Genomic DNA, 25,339 nt, shown 5'->3' with positions numbered 1-25,339 from the left:
ACCCATAAGCTCCCTCCACAGCTCAGGCTCCCCGTAGTAGAAGTGTGGGCAGTGTGGAGACAGGCTTGATGGTGCTCGGAGGGTTGAAGCCACTCTCTGCAGCCTTGAGTGGAGAAGTCTTCTGTAACGAATGTGGTGTGTAAGCAGACTGTGTGTGCAGAGTGTCTTCATTAGGTCATCACAGGCAGACAACATCAGAGACAGATCCACAGTTAAAACAGGGAAAACTACAGCTCAGAGCCACACGGAGACTAGCAGGCTAAACAAAGAGGGAGAGAGTCTTCTTTAACTGCATAAACACAGCCCCGCCTAGTGCTAATTAACATATATTTACATGTTGATCAGTTTGAAAATGAAATCGAAAAGTGGAAAATGAAAAGTAAAAGTCCAGCAGGTGGCGCTGATGTTCGTTTGCATTTGCCTTTTCATTTTGACACCTAAAGCGCGTCCACAGCGAAAACTGAATCACAAACTGTCACTTCGCTGTTGATTTATCAGTTTTGCATTTTCATTCTCATTTTGTCAGATCTGCAGCCGATTGCTGTGAAAGAGAAATGAGAATTTGAACACTGCATTTTGATTTTAGTTTTGACTCGTATTCTGCATTTCATGAAGAAAAGCCAAAGCCAAAGTGAAGCTTGCATTTTCTTTTCTCTATTAGCTTTTTCATTTTAGATTTGGCCATGAATAACCAGAATAACGACTAAAATTAAATGACAAATAGCTGTTTTGCATTTATTTTTATTTTTGTCAGAAATGGCTCGTGCTCATGTGAAAAACGAAATTACAAATGTAGGTATTTCATTTCATTTTCAATTTTGGCAGGATATTTGCGCAGATGTTTGGAAAAAGAAATGGCAAAAAGAGGTTTGCATTTTCATTTTATGGTTTTAATTTTAATTTCTTTTTTGGCTGGATTTGCCTCTCATAACCTGGTGGCCAAACCCTGCAAATGCCTTAAGCTCTCATGCTGAAATGGTGGGAAATGGTCTCATTACGTCACCCATAGGAAATGAAAGTGAAACAAACCTCAGAAGTTTCTCTCTGCAGGACACGTCTTGGATCTCCTCCAGTCTTTCTTGCGAGAAGCTCAGAAACTTGCGTACATAAACTTTCAGAGAGCTGGAAACCAGACCAAGAGAAGGAAAGTGAATCTGGTAATGTCTGATGTTACAAGTTCTCTTATAGATTCTTATGAATTTCTTATAAAGTGCTGAAAGGGCTTCCTTTTGTTCAACACGTCTCGACCATGAACGACTGTTAGCTTCTTTCTGCTGGTTTAACTAAACTATGAAATGTACTTGAGTCTGTTTATGTTATGCTATTCAAACTGTTATGTTCTGTGTTTTTGGGACTAGAGCAGATAGAGCTTCTCACCACACAGTGTGGGTTTCAGAGCACGGGTAACGGAAAAGAGAAACTGATCTGTCAGCCGAATGTAATTGGACGTGCAATTTAAGAGAAGAAGCTTTTTTCCCCAAATATTTAGTGATTAAAACCACAAAAAATAAAGTAATAGTTTTTATTCGCTGATTGGTTTATCATAAAATAATAATGTGTGAAGTTTCCTGTAGGTGACAATCACCCTCATGACCTCACTGTGTCTCCTCCATCAGTCATGTCTTCCTCCAGCAGTCTCCTGTCTGAAGATCAGCTCCAGTGCTCTATCTGTCTAGATGTGTTCACTGATCCAGTCTCCACTCCATGTGGACACAACTTCTGCAGGGTCTGTCTTAAAGAGTGCTGGGACAGCAGTTCACGCTGCCAGTGTCCAGTTTGTAAGATAGAATTCCCTACAAGACCTGAACTCTCTGTGAACACACTCATCTCTGGACTGGCTGCTCAGTTCAAGAAGTCAGTTCAGGTGAAATCCAGCAGAGCTCCAGAGAAACGTCCCTTGAAACGTAAGATGGTTCTGTGTGACTACTGCAGTGAGGAGAAGCTGGAGGCTGTAAAGTCCTGTCTGGACTGTGGAGTATCTTACTGTGAGACTCATCTGAGGCCTCATAAAACTAAAATAAAACACAAGAAACACAAACTGATGGACGCTGTGGAGAACCTGGAGGACTACATCTGCCAGAAACATGAGAGACCCCTGGAGCTGTTCTGTAGAGACGACCAGACGAGTGTGTGTCAGTTCTGCACTGAGACAGACCACAAGACTCACAGCACTGTTCCTATAGAGGAGGAGATTAGAGACAATAGGGTGAGGAATATTCAGACTAACTTACTAACTCCATCTCATTTTTCTGTAATAAAAAAATCTTCAAGTTAATGATTGTCTGTCTCATAAACTGTCACAGACTCAGCTGGTGAAGACACAGGCAGAAGTTCAGCAGATGGTCCAGGACCGACTGAAGAAGATTGAGGAAATCAAACACTCTGTAAAACGCAGTAAAGTGAGTGTAAACAGTGACCTGCACTGTAGTCACTACTTTCATTCCAATATATACACTTTCTACATTTCTACTTAAGATTAAGTGACCCATATTAGTCCCAAAATGGGGAAATTTCAGCTTCACATTTAACCCATCCGGGCACCTCAGTCATGACTGCCCTTAATGACTAAAACACAAAAATTATGTCATTTAATCATCTCCTGTTAGAAAAGCTCAGAGAAGGAGAAAGCAGACAGTGTGGAGGTCTTCAGAGCTCTGCTGCGCTGCATTGAGAGAAGCCAGGCGGAGCTGCTTGAGGTGATGGAGGAGAAGCAGAAAGCAGCAGAGAGGCAGGCTGAAGAGTTCATTAAAGAGCTGGAGCAGGAAATCACTGAGCTAAAGAGGAGAGACACTGAGCTGGAGCAGCTCTCCCACACTGAGGACCACCTCCACCTCCTACAGGTCAGAGTCCCTCTGTTTCTCAATAGTAATGCAGTCCATCACAGGACAGCACTCCCCATGCTGAGGGGTTTCTCCTCTCTCCTGCTGGACTGTAGGTTTACCCGTCCCTCTGCAGCCGTCCACACACCAAGAACTGGTCAGGATTAACACTCATCTGAGGGTGGAGACTCTGAGGAGAGCTCTGTCTCAGCTTCAGGAAGAGCTCAGTAAGGAGATGGAGAAGGTTGTGGAGATTGGTGAGTATCTATTGATCAGACAGATCTTGTGAGGAAAATATTATTTCACAAAGTTCTCAAAATCCTGATGACAGAATCCGTATTTGGTAAATTGGTGTATTTAAAACTGTAATTTTGCTTTATTCTCTATTACAAACTATTTTTGTCATTATATTGTCCTTTAATATAATTAAGAAGTAATTTATTTTATTTCAGGCATTAAAACAAACAAAATGTGAAGTTATTGTAATTATTATTATAATTATATTGTCTGTTGTTTTTTCTCCAAACAGAACTAAAAGCAGTTCAACAATATGCAGGTTTGTGGATATGAAGTACATACATAAATATATGTGTCTTTGTTATTTTATGCTATATACTGATAAAATTAGTTATTTTTCTCTCTCAGTTGATGTGACTCTGGATCCTGATACAGCTTATCCCTATCTCATTCTGTCTGATGATGGGAAACAGGTGCACATGTGGAGACAAACGACAGAAGCTCCCTAAAAACCCAGAGAGGTTTGATGAAGGTGAATGTGTGCTCGGAAAAGAGGGGTTCTCCTCAGGGAGATTTTACTATGAGGTTCAGGTCAGCGGGAAGACTGAGTGGAATTTAGGAGTGGCCAGAGAGTCCAGTAAGAGAAAGGGTTATATAACACTAAGTCCTGAGGATGGATACTGGTCTGTGTGGCTGAAAAATGAGACTGAATATGAGGCTCTGGACTCTCCTTCTGTCCCCCTCTCCTCGAAACAGGCTCCCCAGAAGGTGGGGGTGTTTGTGGATTATGAGGAGGGTCTGGTCTCCTTCTATGATGTTGAGGCCAGGTCTCATATCTACTCTTTCACTGGTCAGTCTTTCACTGAGAAACTCTATCCATATTTCAGTCCCTGTGATAATGATGAAGGTGAAAACTCAGCACCGCTGATCATCACACCTGTTGATCATGATAAATGAGGCTCTTCTCTACAGTAAAACACTTTACTGAGTCAGAGGAAACTTTGTACTCTGACATTTCAAAGCATGAATAAAATCATATTTTCTAAAAACAAATAATCTTTACATGGATTATGCTATTATGCTATTAAGAATGAATGAGCAAATATGAATATATGAATTAATGAATTAATCAGTAACTGGTTACCTTGTGTTTGCCAAAAGTTATTTTTTCATATAATTTAAAGATTATTTAATTCAGCTGCCACAGAGCCAGTCTCGTATGTGCCGTCTCAAAGCCTTCCTGATTATACTGTAAACTCTGTGGCTTTATTGCTTACCCCTTTAATGTGCACAGTGACACACTTGTATTATATATCGGAGGTTAAATCCTGCTAATCAGATCACACTGAACAACTTTGCATAGATTAGTTTTTTTCAGATTTGCCCTTAAATCAGAAATTATGTACGTCTACTGGCCAGTTAAGCGGCTGACTTAAAGAAATAGTTTTACAAAATACAGTTGGTCTGCCCAGACATGTTTGGTGTCCAAGTTTTTCTTCTTTAGTTTAGAGCTGTTAGGTCTGACCTATTTTTAAATGTTTGGAATGAATGTATATTTACAACAAACAATAAAGTTCAGAAGGTAAAACATCAAATATTGCGGTTTTGTACTAATTTCAGTTTAATACATGTCAAACAGACTTCAATAATCACTGTTTTCTGTTTTTATTAGTATTTCACACACTGTCGAGACTTTTCTGGAACTCGTCTGTACTTGATTTAAGACTGAAAATCAAACTGCAAACACTTGTGATCCAATTTTAAAAGGATGTAGCCATGAAGATTTCCACCACATTTGCAGAGACTGTGTTATTATTCCAAACATGTTGAAGAATGTTATACAAAATCCAATGATACTAACATTTAGTTATCAATTTTTAAAAGTCAGATTATCAGACAATGAGCATAACAAGTGCTTAATGTATTGGAAAACATACTGTAACATACTCAAACATATTGTAGTAGCTTTAACATGTTCATAATTATTGTGTTTTAGTATTTTAGCAACAGAATTTTGGTTGAATGTGTTTAGAGAGATGTGCACATTAGGCTGCTGTTATTAAGGTGATAAATATCTCCCACCTGGTGGCCAAAACCTGCAAGTGCTTTAAGGTCTCATGCTGAAATGGTGAAATGCTTGCTGAAATATGCAAGGCCTTCCCTAAAAGAGATGCTGTCTGGATGGGAGCATATGTTGTTGTAAAATCTCTATATACTGTTCAGCATTGTTAGAGCCTTTCCAGATGTGTGAGCTGTACCCCACAGGCACTAATGCAGCCCTAGACCATCAGAGATGCAGGCTTTTGAATTGTGTGCTGATAACAAGCTGGATGGTCCCTTTCCTCTTGAGTCCGCAGGACACGCCGTCTGTGTTTTCCAAAAAGAATTTCAAATTTTGATTCATCTGACCACAGAACAGTTTTCCATTTTGTCTCAGTCCATTTTAAATGAGCTCTGGCCCAGAGAAGACGGCAGCGTTTCTGGAGCGTGTTGACATGGCTTCTTTTTTGCATGATACAGCTTTAACTTGCATTTATGGATTGCATGGCGAACTATGTTCATAGACAGTGATTTCTGGAAGTTCCATCAGTACCATTGACCAAGAGTCATGTGATCTTCCTATTTCTCTTAATGAAGTTTTAGATTCTATTAGAAAGTTTGAAGAATAATAAATCCCCTGGGGTGGATAATACCATATTAGAATTCTATCAGACCCCAAATATACATACATATATATATATATATTGCTTACTGACAACTGCCGTCCGATTAGCCTTTTAAACAATGACTATAAAATTTTGCCTATTATTTTTGCTCAGCGTTTAAAGGCTGTTCTTGATAGCATTACAGATGAAAGTGCATGATGGCAGTTCTATTAGCTTCAAATCAGTTGAGCATGAGTTTATTTTTAAAGCATTGTACAAATATTTTTATAGGGCAATTAAAGTATTATATGCAAATGGAAAGAGTTCAATTAAACTTGCAGTGTTAAATCTCTGAGACCTGATTTAAAATGTGGGAAAAATTCAAGGATGCCCGGTTTCACCATATTTATTTCTGTTAGCCACTCAACTATTAGCTGATTGTGTTCAAACCAGTAATTTGAATAGTATTTCCACTTTAGGAAGGCAAATTATCCTAATCCAACTGGTGGATGATCCCACCCTTTTTTTAAGGGTTAGCAGGGTAAAACTAACTTCCGCTCCAAACAACCACTGCAGGAGCGATGACAAAATGTTATTGTAGTGAACTATAATGCTCAAACACTGAGCTACAACAGCTATATTTTAGTTTTCCTGCACGGTCACGACAAACAGTGAGAACAGAAAGTGGATGGAAGCTCTGATTTAACTTTAAACAGAGCTAAACTGTGTGTATCTGTATGTGTGGTGTAGCCCTGCTTACTGCTGCTGCAGCTGCCTCACATCAAGCAGCCTCTCTGTCTTTGAATAACATGCCAGCGATTTCTGTAATATTTCTGTTTTCAAAAGAAAGAAGAACTTTTATATATAGTATGAATTTGTTAGACATTGTTTAGCTGTAGCTAGCTAGCTATGCTAGAGGCCACTGCTAACTGTAGTTGTATTCCCAAACAAGGAAGCTACCTTTCATTAGCTGCTGGCACCAGCCGGCTAACGTGGAGCAGGTTCTGTGACACGTTTACAGCAGCGATTTCTCTAATATTATAAACACAAACCAGAACTTTTATATGTAAAGTCTGTTTGACCTCGTTTAAACTCTCTTTTAGCTTACGGTAGGCTAGCAGGCTACAGGCGCTAATTAGCTAGCCTACCGTTAACAGTTTAAGGAACACTAGCTACACTAGCTTCATATGAGTAGCAAACTTTAAAGCTAGCTGGCTGGCTGTGTTAGCGACCTGCCAAACAGCATCTTTATTTTAGTTTCATGGCAATTTTTGAAGAAGTACTTCGGAAAACATCCGCCTTTCACTGCTCAATCAAAAACGAGACTCGTAGCTAATGTGTATCTTAGCATCGCGGTTATGAGGTGACATTTTGATTTCCATTTCCTGACATAGCCAGGTTAGCTAGTATGTGATCTGGGAAGAGCCACGTAAGGTCTCTGACATAATGTGCCAGCTAACGTTAGCTGTTCGTACCAAACTGATCATGTAAGGATTATTTCGTTGACGGTTTATTGCCTGCATTAGCTTTTTAAAGATGAGTGCAAAATGAACTGGTGATGCTGCATTATGTTAGCCGGGTAATCTAGCATTAGTTTGGGATAATAGCTAACATTACTGTTAGCAGTAGCTTCTAGCCAGCATAGCTAGCTTAATATAAACGTCCATCAAATTCGTGCCACATATATAAGTTCTTCTTTCTTTTGAAGACAGAGTTATTAGCGAAATCACTGGCATGTTGTAGAAAGACAGACGCTGCTTGCTGTGAAGCAGCTGCAGCAAAAACAAGGCTGTCCCACACATACAGCATTTTAGCTCTGTTTACAGTTAAGTCAGAGCCTCCATCCACTTCTTATTCTCACTGTTTGTCATGACAGTGCAGGAAAACTGAAATATAGCTGTTGTACCTCAGTATTGGAGCATTATAGTTCACTACTATAACATTTTGTCATCGCTTCTGCAGTAGTTATATGGAACGGAAGCGAGTTTACCCTGCTAACGCTTAAGCCGGAAGTAATCGCGACTCTTTGTGAAAAGGGTCCATTGTGCTCTCTTGGACTCCCGGCCACGGATGGCTGTAGGATCACCAGGGATCAAACTCACAATCTCCTGATGGCAGAGCCAACGCTTGTTGCGCCACTCGGGAGCCCAATACTACCCTTTTTTAAAAGACCCTTCCCAGTTTCCTTTAGCTCTTGATGTTATTCAAACCTTTTGAAATGCTTCCGGTCATCGCCTGAATCTAAATAAATGTGAGTTGAAGGCAGTTAAAAGTTGTATGAACTGTCTTCTATCTGTAACATTCCAGTTAAAGACACTGTGTCCTCAGAATTGATAATCTCAGAAGTTTTATAACTAAAAACCAAAATGCTATCTTAAGAAAAAGGTAAGAAAATGTTTAATCAGTGGCTGACGAGGGATTTATGACTCAGAGGCGGGATGTTGCTCTCTAAGGCAGAGGGCATTTCTAGGCTTACATATTGCTGCTGTTGGAACAAAAACTTTCTCCATTTTTGTTGCTTTTCAGTTTTTGCCATAATTTGCCAAAATGTTGTCCTTTACATTATGTGTAAATTTCATGATGAATGGACTGAGAAAAACGGCCAGAAATGACATGGAAAAATGTCTGGTTCCATTGACTTACATTAAAAGTAGTGTATGTTTTTCCTTCTCCTGTAAAGTTACCATTCTGGAGATATGAGGTTTTGCTCTGACAACAGTGATATGCAGGCTTTCCTTGGATGTACATAGAACGCTTTGTAAGGAGTTCATTTGTTTTAAAATTGTGTCTGGGAAAATATTTATAGTTATAGTAAAGGGGGGCTGGAGTTTCTTGACTTCAGTACTTTGAATCAGACCTTTAAAATTTACTGGATCAAGAAATACTTAAAAAAGAATTTCTATTAGAATTCCTCACAGAATTACTATTAGTCCCAAACAGTGCACTATTGTCGGGGGTTAGAATGTTGCATAAGAGATCTATTTATCTACCATGTTCAGTAAAACCCTCATTTGATCCAATTAACATACCAATAGGGAAGGTATGTTTCAAAGTTGCAGGTGTTTCAACAAATAATAGGAAGATTTGTGGTTTTTCTACAAAATTCCGCTGTTTCAGTGCCACATGTAATGGATATTTGGAACAAATCTGCCAAAGATATTTGTTGGAAGAAGGTCTGGACGATTCCCAATACGTCTTCACTGATTAATAAAATCAAGGAGGTTTCTTACAAGATTATTCACCAGATTTATCCAATGAAATAAAAACCTTTTTAGTGTCCAGATTTAAAGTGTCCATTGATATAAGAAAGCCCTTTTCACGTTTGGCTTGATCTTGGCCTTTACTTATAGTGAATTTGAACTTGAAAATGTTTTATTTGGGTTTAGAAATTATCTAATTATTTTGTTGGCAAAGCAGTATATGGATAAGTATACGGTGTAAAAGTTTAGACCCCTATTTGTCACTTCACCAAAGGTGTGGAGTCTTATCTGAAAATGATCTCCTTCCTGTAAAAAGAAAGCTGTGAAAACTGGAACCTGTGTTTTATTGATTTTATTGATATTTCTCTATGTTAGTTTACTTGTTTCCCCTGGCTGCAGCTTATTTGTGTAAAGAATCAATAAGAAAAAAAATTGAACTGAAATAGATTTTCTGGGTCAGAGCTACAGAGCAATCTTAGGAGGTCACTCTGCTGCCCTCTGGTGGTGAATTTGCGTTTTACTGAGCAGTGATGGATCTGCCACTGTATGAACAAGATGTGTGAAGGCCTGTACGACAAACGCAACATATGATCTAAAATAGAAATGGAGCCTTAAAACCTGAAGCATAAAATTGAAATTAAATTACTTGATTTTGTCACCTTTCAAAAATGCACTCCGGTGATTTTGCTCTGGAAATATCTACAAATACATTTAAAACAAACGTGGAAAATTATTATAAAAAAAATGAAGAAAAATTGAAAATTTGGAAGCATTTTGCAGAAACCTTTGGTTGCTTTGCTTTATTCTTCAACCCATTTATTTTCAGTTCTTTTTACAGTTCAAAAATTAAAATGATCAAAACCAGAAACTCAGAAAACCTCAAAACTTCAAGGTCCTAAGTGGTTTTAATGAGTTAGTATATTAAACACAGCACTTTAAGTCAGATATATTTTCACATGGTTGAATAAGTTTGATGCTTTTTGGACATTAAGGTATAAGTTGGGATTCTGTAACCCTGCTGGTAAATGTCTTCCACCTGGTGGACAAAACCTGCAAGTGCAACAAACCGTCATGAGGAAATGGTGGGCGTGACCTCATGACGTCACTGTGAAGAAAACGAAAGTAGTGTTTCATAAACGCAGTCCAGTGTGTTGCAGCTGAGCTCGACATCCAGCCTGAAGCTTCTTGTTTTTCCTAAATCAGTCTGCAGTTTGAAGCTTCTCCAGACTTTCTTAGAGGAACTACCACCACTGCAGGTGAGATAAACTCATAGAGGAAGGAGGAGAAAGTAGCCAGAAAGGAGAAACTGGTTTTCCTGAGTTTCCTGTCTGCAGTGTTCTATTTCTTTTGAACTCTTTAAATATTCTGCAACTCTGTTTTCGAAACAGTTGGGATGCTGTACAAAATGTAAATAAACATAGAGTGAGGCAGATGTGCAAATCATTTACACTATGTTTAATTGAAAACAGTACAAAGACAACAAATCACACCTCATGTTAAAACTGAGATCTTTTGTTTTTTGAAAAATATATGCCCATATTGAATTTGATGCCAGCAACACATTTCAACTGAGACAGTATTTCATTAAAAACAGACACGGTTCTGTAGTGGAATTCACTGCATGGGCTCAGGAACACTTCTGAAAACCAATGTCTGTGAACAGTTTTTTGACGCATCCACAAATGCAAGTTAAAACTCTACCATGCAAAGAAGCAACCATACATGAACAGAATCCAGAAACGCCGCCGGCTTCTCTGGGCCTGAGTTCAAGATGGACTAAGGCAAAGTGGAAAAGTGTCCGATGGACAGAGTCATGGGGTAGCAGTATGTAAACTGATTATGAAGTGGGGTTATCTCAGGGCATGGCTTGGGAACACCCACACTTGTTTAAGTTGTGAGGTGTTATATTGTGAGTGAGGTTGAACACTGGCTAGTGTGCTCATGGCAAGGCGACATGAATTATTCAAACAAGGCATGATAGTGGATGCAAGATGGATGGGGAAATTTCATTTCCAAAGTTTTGCAGGCATTTAACATTCCTCGATCCACAGTGTTACATGTGTGCCGGGAGTATGTCTTGGAAGGCATTACCACCAACAGTGGACAGTGCAGTGGCCACCCACAGGTGCTTAATGATCGTAATTGTTGGCATCTGACTAGAATTGTCTGTGCAAACAGACAAGCGACTCTGGCAGAAATCACATCCACATTCAATGCAGGAGGCCCCACATGCATATCCCGCATGTCAGTGCAGTGGTCTTTAGCTTCCATGGAATTTTTGAGCTGAAGTCCTGCTAGAATGTCTCTGTTAACACCATGACACCAGACAAAGCATTTTACTTGGGCTCAAGAGGTTGCTAACTGGACCCCAGAGGACTGGTAACATGTGGCATGGTCTGAAGAGTGGGAGTAGAGAGGTCGATTTGCACCAAAGATCCTGCACCTATGAATACCATGGTGCTATGAGTGGCTATCCAGACGGCAAGCCTCAACATCCCTTCAGACATCTTCTGTCCACTTGTGGAACCGATACCATGGAGTTGCTACACTTTGCCAGGCTCTTATACGATACTAGTTCATGTCTCATGACTTTTGGCATGTCAGTATATACAGGTTTTTGAGCAAGATATGCTGCCATCCAGACAACGTCTTTTTCAGGGAAGGTCTTGCTTATTTCAGCAAGACAGTGTCAAACTACATTCTGCATGTATTACAACAGCATGGCTCTGTAGTAGAAGAGCCCAAGTGCTAAACTGGCTTGCCTGCAGTCCAGACCTGTCACCACTGAAACATTTGGCTCATTATGACATGAAAAATACAACAAAGGAGACCCTGAACTGTTGAGCAACTGAAATCATATATTAAGCAAGAACAGGAAAACATTTTACTTTCAAAACTACAGCAGTGTCTCCTCAGTTCCCAAACACTTACACAGCCCTGTTAAAAGAAGAGGTGATGCAGCACAGTGGTAAACATGTCCCCGTCCCAACTTTTTTGAAATGTGTTGCCGATGTCAAATTCAAAATTGGCATATATTTTTAGAAAACAATACAATTTTGCAGTTTCAACATTTCACAAGTTGTCCTTGCACTATTTTCTGCTACATGTAGGGTTTAAATAATTTGCACATCATTGCATTTTGTTTTTATTTACATTTTGCACAGTGTCCCAACTTTTTTGGAGTTGGACTTTAAAGGTTAAATAGTTTAAATGTAAATTTCTAAACTCTGCTGATTGTTTTAGGCTAACAGACTGAGAGCAGTTAGAGAGTGAATTCAGCACAAAGAGAAGGTTTCATAGCACAGTAAAGTTTTCTATGATCTCGAATGATCATGATGTCTGTCTGTCTCCTCCATTAGTCATGGCTTCCTCCAGCAGTCTCCTGTCTGAAGATCAGCTCCTGTGCTGTATCTGTCTAGATGTGTTCACTGATCCAGTCTCTACTCCATGTGGACACAACTTCTGTAGGGTCTGTCTCAAAGAGTGCTGGGACAGCAGTTCACGCTGCCAGTGTCCAGTTTGTAAGACAAAATTCCGTAAAAGACCTGAACTACGTGTGAACACGTTCATCTCTGGACTGGCTGCTCAGTTCAAGAAGTCAGTTCAGGTGAAATCCAGCAGAGCTCCAGAGAAACGTCCCTTGAAACGTAAGATGGTTCTGTGTGACTACTGCAGTGAGGAGAAGCTGGAGGCTGTAAAGTCCTGTCTGGACTGTGGAGTATCTTACTGTGAGACTCATCTGACGCCTCATAAAACTGCAGCTAAACACAAGAAACACAAACTGATGGACGCTGTGGAGACCCTGGAGGACTACATCTGCCAGAAACATGAGAGACCCCTGGAGCTGTTCTGTAGAGACGACCAGACGAGTGTGTGTCAGTTCTGCACTGAGACAGACCACAAGACTCACAGCACTGTTCCTATAGAGGAGGAGCTTAGACACAGAAGGGTGAGGAATATTTAGACTAACTTACTAACTCCATCTCATTTTTTCTGAAATAAAAAAAATCTTCAAGTTAATGCTTGGCTTGTTTATAATGTGTCTAAGGGGAAGACACAGGCAGAAGTTCAGCAGATGATCCAGGACCGACTGAAGAAGATTGAGGAAATCAAACACTCTGTAAAACTCAGTAAAGTGAGTGTAAACAGTGACCTGCACTGTAGTCACTACTTTCATTCAATTATAATTCACTTTCTAGGTGTAACCCTGTTAAATAATCAGTCATAGGAGTTTTGTTCCTTTAAAATAGTTCATATAAATTTGGTTTAATATTGATAAACTACGTTATATTCTTTATCTTTATTTCTTCTCCCTTCTTTTAATTTGCTTTCAGTTATTAGATCGATAACACGAATACAACTTTGAGACAAGGAAAGATATGGTAATGTTGTGTAATTACTGGTACTTATAGCGGTTAGCTACACTCACTGAACTGCCCGCTAGCCTAGCTCAGACTGGCCGCCAGCCTCGTGTGATAGCTAATATTGGACTCTTTGGTTAGCTCAACCAAACCTTCTCCTGTCCAACCAAGTTAGTTATAGACCTCGCTCAACGCTCGGCCATCACCGGTTAGCGGTTTGGGTGACCTGAAAGCCCAAACTTCCATTGGCACCATGGGAGTCTGCACTGTTGGCCGCCTCAGCCGACTAGCCTAGCCACTCCGAGCCCCCCGAGTGACGCTGCTGCCAGGGAGAGAGATAAGTGAGAGAGAGAGTTTAGCAACACAGTGAGTTAGAACAACTGTTTGACTATCTTATTGGCTCATAAGAGTGAAGGGGCCATTGTGTTTTTTTGCCCTAGCAACGACCCAGGCCTGCAACGTGAACAAGGGGTTAAATGCAGGTTGAGAGTGAGAGTGTGAGAGAGTGCGCGTGCGTGGGCCCACTGCACAGTTTAGGTGTATTAGAATTTAAAGTTGAGGATTGTTTCTAACAACAGTTGAGAACAATAGCTCTGTCTTAAACTTGCCTTACTTTCAAGCTATACATTTGGTTTAAACTCTTTTAAGAGCAGGTTTGTGAATTAGAGATTTCTGAGCCATACAGTTTCTATATGAGTTTACCCTTTTATTTTCTTGAGAGTGTTTATATTGTGTTTTTGGGGTGTATTAAATCCAATACCTATATACATCCTACATGTAAGTATTCTAAGTGCTGTTTATTTCATCAGAGGGGGGGTACTAGCATATTTCCCGTCTACCTAATTTATTGGAGGCACCGCCAAGGTATACTTTTTGCAAACATTAAGCTAGAATCAATCCATAAATAAGCAGTAAAGTCATTCAGAGCTACTAAACCACATTAACAGAACCCAGGGCGCCCTAACGGGACATTTAGCCAAGTTCAGATATTTACCATGACCCGATGTAGGGGCGCTACATAGATTTAAACTGATTTAAATACAAAAAAATGATATGAATTAATGGCCTCCTGTTAGAAAATCACAGAGAAGGAGAAAGCAGACAGTGTGGAGGTCTTCAGAGCTCTGCTGCGCTGCATTGAGAAAAGCCAGGCGGAGCTGCTTGAGGTGATGGAGGAGAAGCAGAAAGCAGCAGAGAGGCAGGCTGAAGAGTTCATTAAAGAGCTGGAGCAGGAAATCACTGAGCTAAAGAGGAGAGACACTGAGCTGGAGCAGCTCTCCCACACTGAGGACCACCTCCACCTCCTACAGGTCAGAGTCCCTCTGTTTCTCAGTAGTAATGCAGTCCATCACAGGACAGCACTCCCCATGCTGAGGGGTTTCTCCTCTCTCCTGCTGGACTGTAGGTTTACCCGTCCCTCTGCAGCCCTCCACACACCAAGAACTGGACTGACGTCAGGATTAACACTCATCTGAAGGTGGAGACTCTGAGGAGAGCTCTGTCTCGGCTTCGGGAATCAATCAGTAAGGAGATGGAGAAGCTTGTGCCAATTGGTGAGTATCTACCGATGAGCCAGATCTTGTGATGAAAATGTTATTTCAAGAATTCCTCAAAAAAGCACTTAATGTCAGTTTAGTTTATCATCATCATCTTCATTAACCGCTTAGTCCAGATAGGGTCACGATAGCAGTTGGGAGAGCAGAGAATCCCAGATGACCCAGTCCCCTGCAACCTTCTCTAGCTCATTCAGGAGGACCCCAAGCCGCTCCCAGGCCAACTTGGAGATATAATACCTCCAGCAGGTCCTAGGACGACCCCTGGTGAACCCCCACCATCCAGGGGCATCCTGATCAGATGCCCTCTGAGCTCATCCCAGATGACTGAGCTCCTCACCCTATCAAGTAGTGTGTAGCCCACCACCCTGCGAAGAAAGCTCATTTCCACCGCTTGTATTTGCGATCCCATTCAGGGTCATCTGGGATTCTCTGCTCTCCCAACTGCTACCGTGAACCTATCTAAACTAAGCGGTTAATGATGATGATGATGATGATGATGATGATGAATTTGTAGCAAACATTTAATCATCAGTTTAAATAATGATACCTGATGATGTTCATGGTTCTGTTCCAAACAGAACTCAAATCAATTCAACAATATGCAGGTATGTGGACTCTCATTGATCACATAAATAATGTGTTTCTTTGTTATTATATGCTGTGAACTATTGAAAATGAGTGTAAAAGTGTGTTTTCTCTCTCAGTGGATGTGACTCTGGATCCTGATACAGCAAATTCCATCCTTATTCTGTCTGATGATGGGAAACAAGTGGTAAATGGAGACACAGAGCAGAATCTCCCTGACAACCCAGAGAGGTTTGATGAGTGTCCCTGTGCCCTGGCAAAGGAGGAGTTCTCCTCAGGGAGGTTTTACTATGAGGTCCAGGTCAGTGGGAAGACTGAGTGGGATTTAGGAGTGACCACAGAGTCCAGTAACAGGAAGGGAGATATAACACTGAGTCCTGAGGATGGATACTGGACTGTGTGTCTAAGCAATGAGACTGAATATGAGGCTGTGGAATCTACCCCTGTTTCTCTCTCCTTGAAACAGGCTCCCCAGAAGGTGGGGGTGTTTGTGGATTATGAGGAGGGTCTGGTCTCCTTCTATGATGTTGAGGTCGGGTCTCTTATCTACTCTTTCACTGGTCAGTCTTTCACTGAGAAACTCTATCCATATTTCAGCCCTGGTGACAATGATGAAGGTGAAAACTCAGCACCGCTGATCATCACACCTGTTGAACATGATAACTGAGGCTTTTTTCTACAATAAGAACACTTCAAACCATAATAAAAACGTTTCCTAAAATACAATTTTAACGTACGTTGTGCTGTACATGAATGTATGAGCAGAAAAGACTGCACACAGTGAAATACTTGTATCAATTTTTTTTTTTAGATTTATCTATAGATCAGAAATTAGGAACATCTACTGGTAGGGTTGAACTGCTAAATTAAAGGACTAGCTTTGTAAAGAATCAAATTTATTTGATTTTCTGTTTTCCCACAAATGCAGCCGATCAGCCAAGAAATATTTGGTGTCCAAGTGTTGCTTCTTTAGTTTACTACAGGTAGGTCCTAACTATTTTGAAATGTGTTGTAGCAATCAAGTTTGAAATATGTATATATTTACAAAAAATAACGTTCATAAGGTAAAACATCAAACATTGTGTTTGTGTTTTTGTACTATTTTCAGCTTAATACAGGTGCAGTAGACGTTACTCACCACTGCTCTCTGTTTTTATTAGTATTTCACACGCTGTCCCAACTTTTTTGGAACTGGGTTTGTATGAGATTTCCTGAGCAAGACCCTTCAAACTGTAAATACTCATAAACCAATTTTAATAGGATGCAGAAAAATATGTTTACTTTCATTCCAAACATTTTGAAGATTGTTCAACAAATCTCAATGGCCAGGGACGCATGGGAGGCATGGCCATGCGGAGCACAGAGCACCAAGGAGAAGTGGAAGTGGTGAGAGACTTAAAAACATTTAAATAGTTGTGACTGTGGGGACATTATATGTGTGTATATGTGATGTTTATGATGTTCTGACTGTGCTGTGCTGTGACGCTCATTGAGAGGGTTTACTGGTCACCATGGACTGGATATGTGTGGCTGGAGATGACTTACCCTGCTTCATGGCTGTTCATTAGCACTGAGCGGCAGGTTTCCCGTAATGAAAGGTCATTCCTTTGAAACAGTATGTTCAAAATATTAATATTAACAAGGTAAAACGGGGGAGATGACCGATCCTGTCTGAGAAATACAAGAACAAGCAACATGGCGAAGATGGGAGGCGAGGGCGGTCAAGGCACCGCGACGAGGCTCGACAGTGGAGTCTGGCTGGGGGACAGTTGCCGGCCATGAGAACCTGCTGGTGAGGATGCCTGGATGGTGGTCTGTGGAAGGAGGCCTGGTGGTCTGGCAGGGCCGGGGGCCGGATCTGGCGCAAGAAGGCCCAATGGTGGGGCTGGGACACAAGGAGTGATGTCACAAGCCAAAAATGTTACTTTTGGGTTTGAAAATATTGGTGGGAATTTTCTTGAAGATAATGGTGGCAAATCAGAACAGAGATTACATAATTGGGAGGGGCAAGGAGGAGCCAGGTGTTAACCCCCCCTTGCCCAGAAAGAGTATAAGAAGTGTGAGTTTTTGCGAGCTGGTCAGTTGCTACCTGGGCCAACTCAGATTAATGCTTGTCTGCTGGAGAGCCTTAATCTTAATAAAAGAAATTGTGCATTTCCTGCCAATTCTGGTGCTTTGAGTTTTAGTTTGAGTTACTACAAGTGCTTACTTTTTGCTACGACAGGGGATGGCAGAGATCATGTCTGCAGTGTCTGTCTGAGATTTTTAAAATGCAGCGTTGGAAAAATAAACCCTCATAGGTCAAAGCACTTTTTTTCAACACAAATGTCATGTATTTATGCTAGTAATGGACTATGCTGCCTGTCACTACATAACATAACAGAAACTGATGGTTAAAACAGAACTTAAAAGATCTCTGGGGTTTTAAATTTAGGACAGTATTTAGGAAATTTTGTCTGTTTTGGATGCTTCTGTAATACTGTTTTCTTATCTGGAGTTAATGGATAAGATTATGAACTTAAAAACTGTTGTTCTGTAATAGCTACTGTCCTAAATTCAGTCCTAACTGAAGTTGTTATGGTGACTAAACATGACTAAACTAAACATAACTGGACCCTGGAGGACTAGCAACATGTGGCATGGTCTGATAAGTCACAGTACCAATTGTTTTAGGCTTATGATAGGGTTTGTGTGTGGTGCAAAGCCCATGAAGCCATGGACTCCAGTTGTCAACAAGGCACTGTGCATGCTGGTAGTGGTTTCATACTGGTGTAGGGTGTGCTCTCATGGTACGGTTTGGGTCCACTGGTCCGTCTGAACACGTCCTTGACCGTTTCACTATTGATGGTTGACTGGTGATCATTTGCAGCCCTTCATGGACTTCATGTACCTCCACAATGATGGGATATTCCTGCAGGATAATGCACCATGCCATTGGGCCCAAGTACTTGAAAGTTACTTTAAAATGTATTACATTGACTCAGAAACAGTTAGGTAGTAGGCAGTTCATGGTTTCAATGGGAAATCATTTATCAAAAAGATTTGGCATTTCTTGTGGAGTCCTTCAAGGTTCAGTTTTAGGGTCTTTGCTTTTCTTTTTGTACATGCTACCTCTAGGTGATTTCATTGGGAAACATAGTATAAATTTTCATAGCTATGCTGACGACACCCAGTTATACATTTATATTCCTTCTGATGATCAAGACTCTGTAGACAGACTGACCAGCTGTGTGTCAAATATTTTTCAGTGGATGCCGCAAAATTTTCTACAATTAAATCACTGATTGCTTTGTACAAAAACTCAGAGAAGCTGCTTTATTGGAAACTTGGTTCTTTAAGCTCTGTTTTATTCCACATGTAAACACAGTGGCTAAAATAGCTTTCTATCATTTGAGAAATGTCACTAAAGTTCGGCCTTTTCTATCTCAGAGCGACACAGAGAAACTTGTTCATGCATTTGTTACAGCAGAGTTGATCACTGTAATGAACTTCTTACTGGACGTCCTAAGAAAACAATACATCCTTTACAAATCATACAAAATGTGGCAGCATCCTAACAAAAACAACACAGATCAGATCAGTCCTGTTTTAAAAGAGCTGCACTGCCTGTCTGTATCACTCAGGATAGATTTTAAAGCTCTGCTACTAGTTTTAAAAGCTCTAAATAACCTTAAAGCACCGCTTACATCACAGAGCATCTGTCTGTTTATGATCTTAGATCTGCAGATTCTGACCTTCTACAAACACCCTCTGTAAAATACAGAAAACAGAGAGACTCGTTCAGTTATTCTGCTTCTAAACTGTGGAGCTCAGTTCACCTTTTATTAGACAGTCAAGCTCAGAGCTCACTTTTAAGAAGCATCTAAAAATGAATCTCTTTAACTCAGCGTTTAATTAAAACTCTGTCTTGTTGTATTTATTTTTTTAATTTGATCTGTTGTATTATTGTTTAACTTTATCATCTGTCTGTAAAGCACTTTGAGCTGCCACCGGCATGAAAAGTGCTATATAAAGTATTTATTATTATTATTATTATTATTATTATTATGTGAGAAAGACATCAGTCTGGTAGCTTTGTTATACAGTCACACACCTTGTAGGAGCCAGATTTGAGTTTAAATTTATTTTCCTTGAGAGATGTTAATTTTGATTTAGATTTAATGGCTTTTCACTTGAAACTCTTATTTTGACACACCACCAGTTAAGATGGCGTCTTCCTTAGGCACAGGCACAGCCTCATAGCTTAGACATGGAAGACGTTGGGAACAAACAGTTTTTCACCGCTTATGCTTATTGTTTAAAGCTTACTGCTTAACCTCTTCATTTGTCATTTTGAAAACTTTGTACATTTGGAATCTGCACTTTAGAAGCCCACCTTTTTGGTTATTTTGAACTTTTAAGCAATTTGATAAAACCACTGCCTGCCTGCCCGCCCGCCCGCCCCGCCCGCCCGCCCGCTCCTTTGTTTGCCTGCCTGCTTGCTCACCTCTCTCCCACCACCGTTGAACACAGGTATGACTCACAGCCAAACACAGTGTGTATAACAAGAAAGCGTGTAACAACTGAAACAGCGTCTGAACTGGATTTAAATTTTGGTCGATACACACCTGTACTGGTGCTAGCATGTAATTCCTGCACTTTTTAAGGCAGAACAGAAATTTGAATAAGAAGCCACCACAGACTCGAGAGATTAGTGTATCAAATTCAGCATGACGGTGTGAATCTGGTGCTCTACAGAGTTCAGTACTGTTTCTGCATTACTGATGTAGCAGCTTTCATATGTGAATCATGTGAAGATGGACAGCAGCAACAAGAACTGCAAAAAAAAGGAGGCACTGAGAAGATAAGAATGAAAAAGGTACCTAAGGAGGATGAGGACATATCCGAGCAGGTGGGCAGTGAGAAGCATTGACCTTAACTTACTTAGCATTAGTTTGTAGCATGTTGTCATTATTGTCACATTTAAGACAAAAGCTTTCTTTAGTTTTCATTTGAGCACTAGTTAACGACCTTGGCTATCGCAGTGTATGAATTATACATAAAGAGTAAGAAATGAAGAAGATGTGAATGTGTAGATTTCAGACAAGGTCTGTGTGTGTTGAAGGAGAAATGGAGTTAGGGCTGGGCTGCTCTGCATCATGTAACTCCCAGTCTGAAAACAAGTCCCACTCCGGCCCTGTTAGATAACCCATGATTTTCTAAAACAAGCACATGAGCTCTTTAGATTAGAATTCAGATCAGCAAGAGCTTATTATTGATTTGTTTAATCAGAGTGATGATAGAACATGACTGATGTGGGAATTATATGCCTACTCATGTCTTCTCTGTATTTTTAATATTTCATATTAATGTTAAAACCTTATTCTCTGTCCATGCTGCTCTTATGTTATTCTATGGCGACCAGAGGAGGATGGGTTCCCCTTTTAAGTCTTGGTTCCTCTCAGTGTTTCTTCCTCTTGCTCTTAGGGAGTTTGTCTGTGCCACTGTCGCCACTGGTGACACTCATGGGGACTTGAACCCAGCTTGTTCTGTAAAGCTGCTTTGTGACAACACCTGTTGTAAAAAGCGCTATATAAATAAACTCTGACTTGACTTTTCTTGTTCTAAAAGACAGTTTGTGAAACAACCTGAATAAAAAAAAAATCTCTAAATTTTTGGCTTTGTTAGATTTGTTAAATCATAAATGTTCGGCTTTGGGACCCAGCTTGAAAAAATGAAACTGACTGAAATTTGATTTACGTACAAACGATGATGCCTGGTTGAATGATTGAAGCTGATGTAATTGATTTTAAATGATATTTAGTAACATTTCCAACTTAACCAAATTCTCATTAACATGACACAGTAAGGTTTGTTGTGTAAGACAAGTCTATAATGAATATATATTATTCCTGTTTTGATTTTAGTAAGTTTTTTAAAGCTTATACCTAAAATGTGCATGTTTTTGACAACATTTAAATAAGAGATTCAACAGTTAAAAGTAAAGTAAACTTTTTTCCCAATTGCAAGAAAGTAAAAAAAAAAGAAAAAAAGGTGTACAGTACAAGAATACAAGGTGACAAGGCTGGATGACGTGCAAGTTGCTTTTATTTAAATCAAATTTAACAGAGTCCAGAGGTTCATAGAACAAACAAGTCCATGATGAAACAAAACAGAAGAAAAAAAGAACTAGACTAGAAACGAAACCTACCAACAAGATCAGTGACAACAGCAACAGGGTAACAGACAATGCAAGACAAATGGGACTGAGCAAACACGGGTATAAATACACTGAGGGGAAATAAGACACCTGGGACTAATGAGAGGGCGGGGCTACAGACTACTAGACTGGGACAGATGACAAGGGGGTAGGACCAGGGAGGAGACACAGACCAAAACAACAACAAAAGCACATGGCACAGAGAAACAACAAAACAAAGACTGAAACAGAAAAAGACGAGGACAGAGCAAGAAAGGACGTTACACAAGTATCAGTAATGAGAAACAGCTTTACAGTAATGAGAATTAGGGTTGAAATTAAAATTACACAGAAAAACAAAGAATTTAACTTCTTGCTGCGCCATATTTACAACTCCAACCAGTATATGAATGTTGTTTGTCTATGTGATTATTGTGGCACTCAATTTTTTTAATAGACAAAGTTTGAGCCAAATGGCAGTAGTTCTATTCCCCACTCCAGAACAACAAATAGTGCAAATAATAAACAGAAAAATCTTAGTCTATGTTCAGACTGCCAGCCCAAATCCAATTTTTGACATACCAGATTGTATCCAGATTGATTTTTGATAGTCTGCACAGCACAAAACAAATGAAGTCCAATTTTTTGCAAATCGAATCCAAACTAGGGCTGGGCGATATTGCAAAAAAGTAAAATCTCAATTATTTTCAAATTTATTAACGATTCTCGATTCCGATTTCTTTGGTTCTTGTATAATGCCATTGAAAAAAGGCACAATTTCTTTTTTGCATTTTAATTTAAACGACTGCAGAAGTGCAAATACAGTAACAGCACCACCTATAATTATTAAATTGTGCAAATAGTGGTTACTTTTAAATATTCTTTCAAATGACTCAAACTGTGCAAGCACAACAAAATTTGTAACAGAAAAAAACAATGATTAAAACATAAAAGAACCGTCTTAATTAGTGATATTCTTTTAAGAAAAGCAAGCAGCTTCCTTAAAACTCACAAGTAACTCTTGCTTTAAATAGCGTGCGAGCGTGACCTCCTTACATTAAGAAAAGTGCAAAAACATGGTTCCTTACAGGTTTCTTGAAAGGAACACAAGCCTATCTACTGTTTCAGGCTGGAGAGATGCCCGCTGACAGGTAAACTTGCCCATTTTCATCACGTTGTTTCACTCACTGCTCCCGTTCCACTGGGTGTTTGAGTCGTAAGTTCTGGAACAGGTTCGTCGTACTGCTACATTTGGTTGCAACTGTCTTTTGACACAACTTACACTTTACATGAATTTCCACACCACTGAACTGATGTTTCCACCTGTCTTTGGTACAAGCTCAATCCTCTGCGAAGCGCCGCCGGCCTCCGTCTTGGAGTGTTTGTGTTTTTTTTCTACCATGCTCAGCTGAGGTCAGCACACAGACCTGTGAGAGGCGCCAGTCGCAAGGCTGGTTCCCTAACCTCCAGCCGATGACCGCCCCACCATTTCATTAATCGTGAAAATCGTCCAGCACTAATCCAAACCACGTTTGGAGGTGATTTGAAATGAGGATCCAATCAGATTTTTACAGATGTGTCTCAGTCTGGCCGCTCTGGACGCTCAAATTGGATTTCGAAGTGTGTTTTGCGTCACTCGTAACGCAACAAACAACGATGATGTCAAATCCAGAGAGACGGAACTGCTGGGATTTAAGAAGAGTGCCAAAGATTCATGCTTATGCCAGAAAATTTGGAGTTTGGAAGGGGAGATGATGCTCCTCCATCTCTCCTAAAATCTGCTGACTACGTAGTTACCAGCAAAACTACGTAGCTACTGATGTCTACGTTGTTACCATGGCAACCCATGCAGATAGGCTGGCGATATCTGGACACACAAATCTGATCGGATCACTTGCAAATAACGACACGGAAAATCATATAAAACGTACGGAGCCCCGCTGGTGAAATCCCGTATAAATAAAAATAACACGTGGCCACGGGATATTTACATGTGGGAATAAGATCCTAAAGCAAATCCATGACTTATTAAGGCGTTGGAACAAGATCAGGCCTTAGTAACCCTTAGAAAACAAAATTTAAAAATCGCTAAAATTCTTGGGATTTATTTATTTTTTTTGTATTTTGGGTCAGTTACACTTACAGTTGCGATTATAAAGTATTTACATGAGACAGTCACACGTGTCATATGTTGTTATTTTCAGGAGACCCTGGGCTACTCAGATATGCCATTGTTTGACATGTAAATGCTGACAGAAATTTGATATCTTTATGAATTTGGGTCATTTCTGATCAAAAATTGACCTAGCACCTGCTAAATTTTGGATTTTTTTTTAATTAAAGAGATCTTAAAAACAAGTGCAGTTGTAGATATCTTTTCAGAAATTGTTAGTCTGGAGTGTCTGTGAGCTGAAAGTGCAATAATTTTAATGCTGATTCATTCTGTTGGTTATTATGAGTATAAATAGCAATTAGCATAATTAGCGTAAGGCAGAATCAATATAAACTGAAAGTGGTAAATATTACTCATTTTTCATCATAATCATATTTGTCACATTTATTGTTATTTATCTGTCAAAATGTGTTTTAGGGCCTGTTTGTGTGATTTTGAGGGAAAGAGGGAAAGTGCGAATGGGACAAGGCCATTTTATCACTTTTTTTCGCCATTTCATCGCCTTTTTCCGGCACAGCTAATCAAGCTAAGTGTGACTGCATTTCAGTCATTTTATGCGTATTTAGCTGTGAATTCTGATTATGAGCACTTAAAGGCAGAGTCTGAGTCAATCAGAGGACTGTTTGAGACACGATGGAAACTTTTATACCGAACACGTTGCTCTGGTTTTTAAATGGAGATTTAAACTGGGCATTTAAAATGGAAGTAAACAGGATCTGATCGGTGGTTCTCTGAACTGGATTACTGACTGGATCATGGCTGAAATCCCCACAGAGTCACTCTGGACACACAGGGTATCTCCTGTTTTTAAGCTGTGGTCAAACCTTAATTATCTTGTTCCCACACCTTACTTAGTCATGGGAATGCATTAGGATCTCATTCCCACACATTAATATGGCCACACATTATTTTCATTTATGCAGGATGTCATCAGTGGGGCTCCATACAAAGACCTGATTTAAGAAACAAATCCGATTTGCCTGCAGTCTGACCACAGCTACAATACCCAGGCTGAAGGAATCAAAACCAGAGTGAACAGTTAGAAACCAAACAAGAGCAATGGCTCAGAACTCAGGTGGGACATCATAGAGTGTGTGGTCCAAATAGTCCAAAGTACATGTTACTGAAGATCATCACACAATAAAGCTGCAAAGCTTACAATATATCCTTGAAGTGAACACAAGAAGACTGGCTCTACAGTAGAAGACAACATACACTGAAACAATTATCTCTTATTTACATACTGATTAACTGTGTTCAGATTAACCCTAAGAAACTTAAAGTTTCGGGGACTTATTGGGGTATTTTTTGGATTGATTACAATTACAATTGGACTTATAAAGTATTTACATGAGACAGTCACACATGCCATATGTTGTTATTTTCAGGAGACCCTGGGCTACTCAGATATGCCATTGTTTGACATGTAAATTTGATATCTTTATGAATTTGGGTCATTTCTGACCAAAAAGTTACCTAGCGCCTGCAAAATTTTGTGTTTTGTTTAATTAAAGAGATCTTGAAAACAAGTGAAGTAGTAGTTATCGTTTCAGAAATAGTCAGTCTGGAGTGTCTGTGAGCTAAA

General features: G+C 39.9%; 1 protein-coding gene and 1 pseudogene across 1 annotated transcript; both read left to right on the top strand.

The window, feature by feature from the left end:
• Window positions 1-1,618: 1,618 nt before the first annotated feature.
• On the top strand, window positions 1,619-4,035 carry LOC118825967 (annotated as a pseudogene).
• An 8,155-nt stretch (window positions 4,036-12,190) lies between these two features.
• LOC118825955 (E3 ubiquitin-protein ligase TRIM21-like) lies at window positions 12,191-17,551 on the top strand. Its single transcript, XM_036596837.1, has 6 exons — window positions 12,191-12,850; window positions 12,950-13,036; window positions 14,339-14,572; window positions 14,668-14,815; window positions 15,397-15,423; window positions 15,523-17,551. The coding sequence occupies exons 1-6, from the start codon at window positions 12,218-12,220 to the stop codon at window positions 16,068-16,070; spliced, it is 1,677 nt and encodes a 558-aa protein (XP_036452730.1). The 5' UTR covers window positions 12,191-12,217; the 3' UTR covers window positions 16,071-17,551.
• Window positions 17,552-25,339: the final 7,788 nt, after the last annotated feature.

The sequence above is a fragment of the Colossoma macropomum genome, unplaced genomic scaffold (assembly GCF_904425465.1).
Source record: "Colossoma macropomum unplaced genomic scaffold, Colossoma_macropomum, whole genome shotgun sequence".
Taxonomy (NCBI): domain Eukaryota; kingdom Metazoa; phylum Chordata; class Actinopteri; order Characiformes; family Serrasalmidae; genus Colossoma; species Colossoma macropomum.
Note: the sequence above shows the minus strand (reverse complement) of the source record. Positions and strands in the feature narration are given on the sequence as shown.

Coding starts and splice junctions, on each gene's coding strand:
- LOC118825955 (XM_036596837.1), top strand. CDS start 12,218: ATGATCTCGAATGATCATGATGTCTGTCTGTCTCCTCCATTAGTCATG. Junction 14,573..14,667: donor ACCACCTCCACCTCCTACAG/GTCAGAGTCCCT, acceptor GCTGGACTGTAG/GTTTACCCGTCCCTCTGCAG. Junction 14,816..15,396: donor GGAGAAGCTTGTGCCAATTG/GTGAGTATCTAC, acceptor TGTTCCAAACAG/AACTCAAATCAATTCAACAA.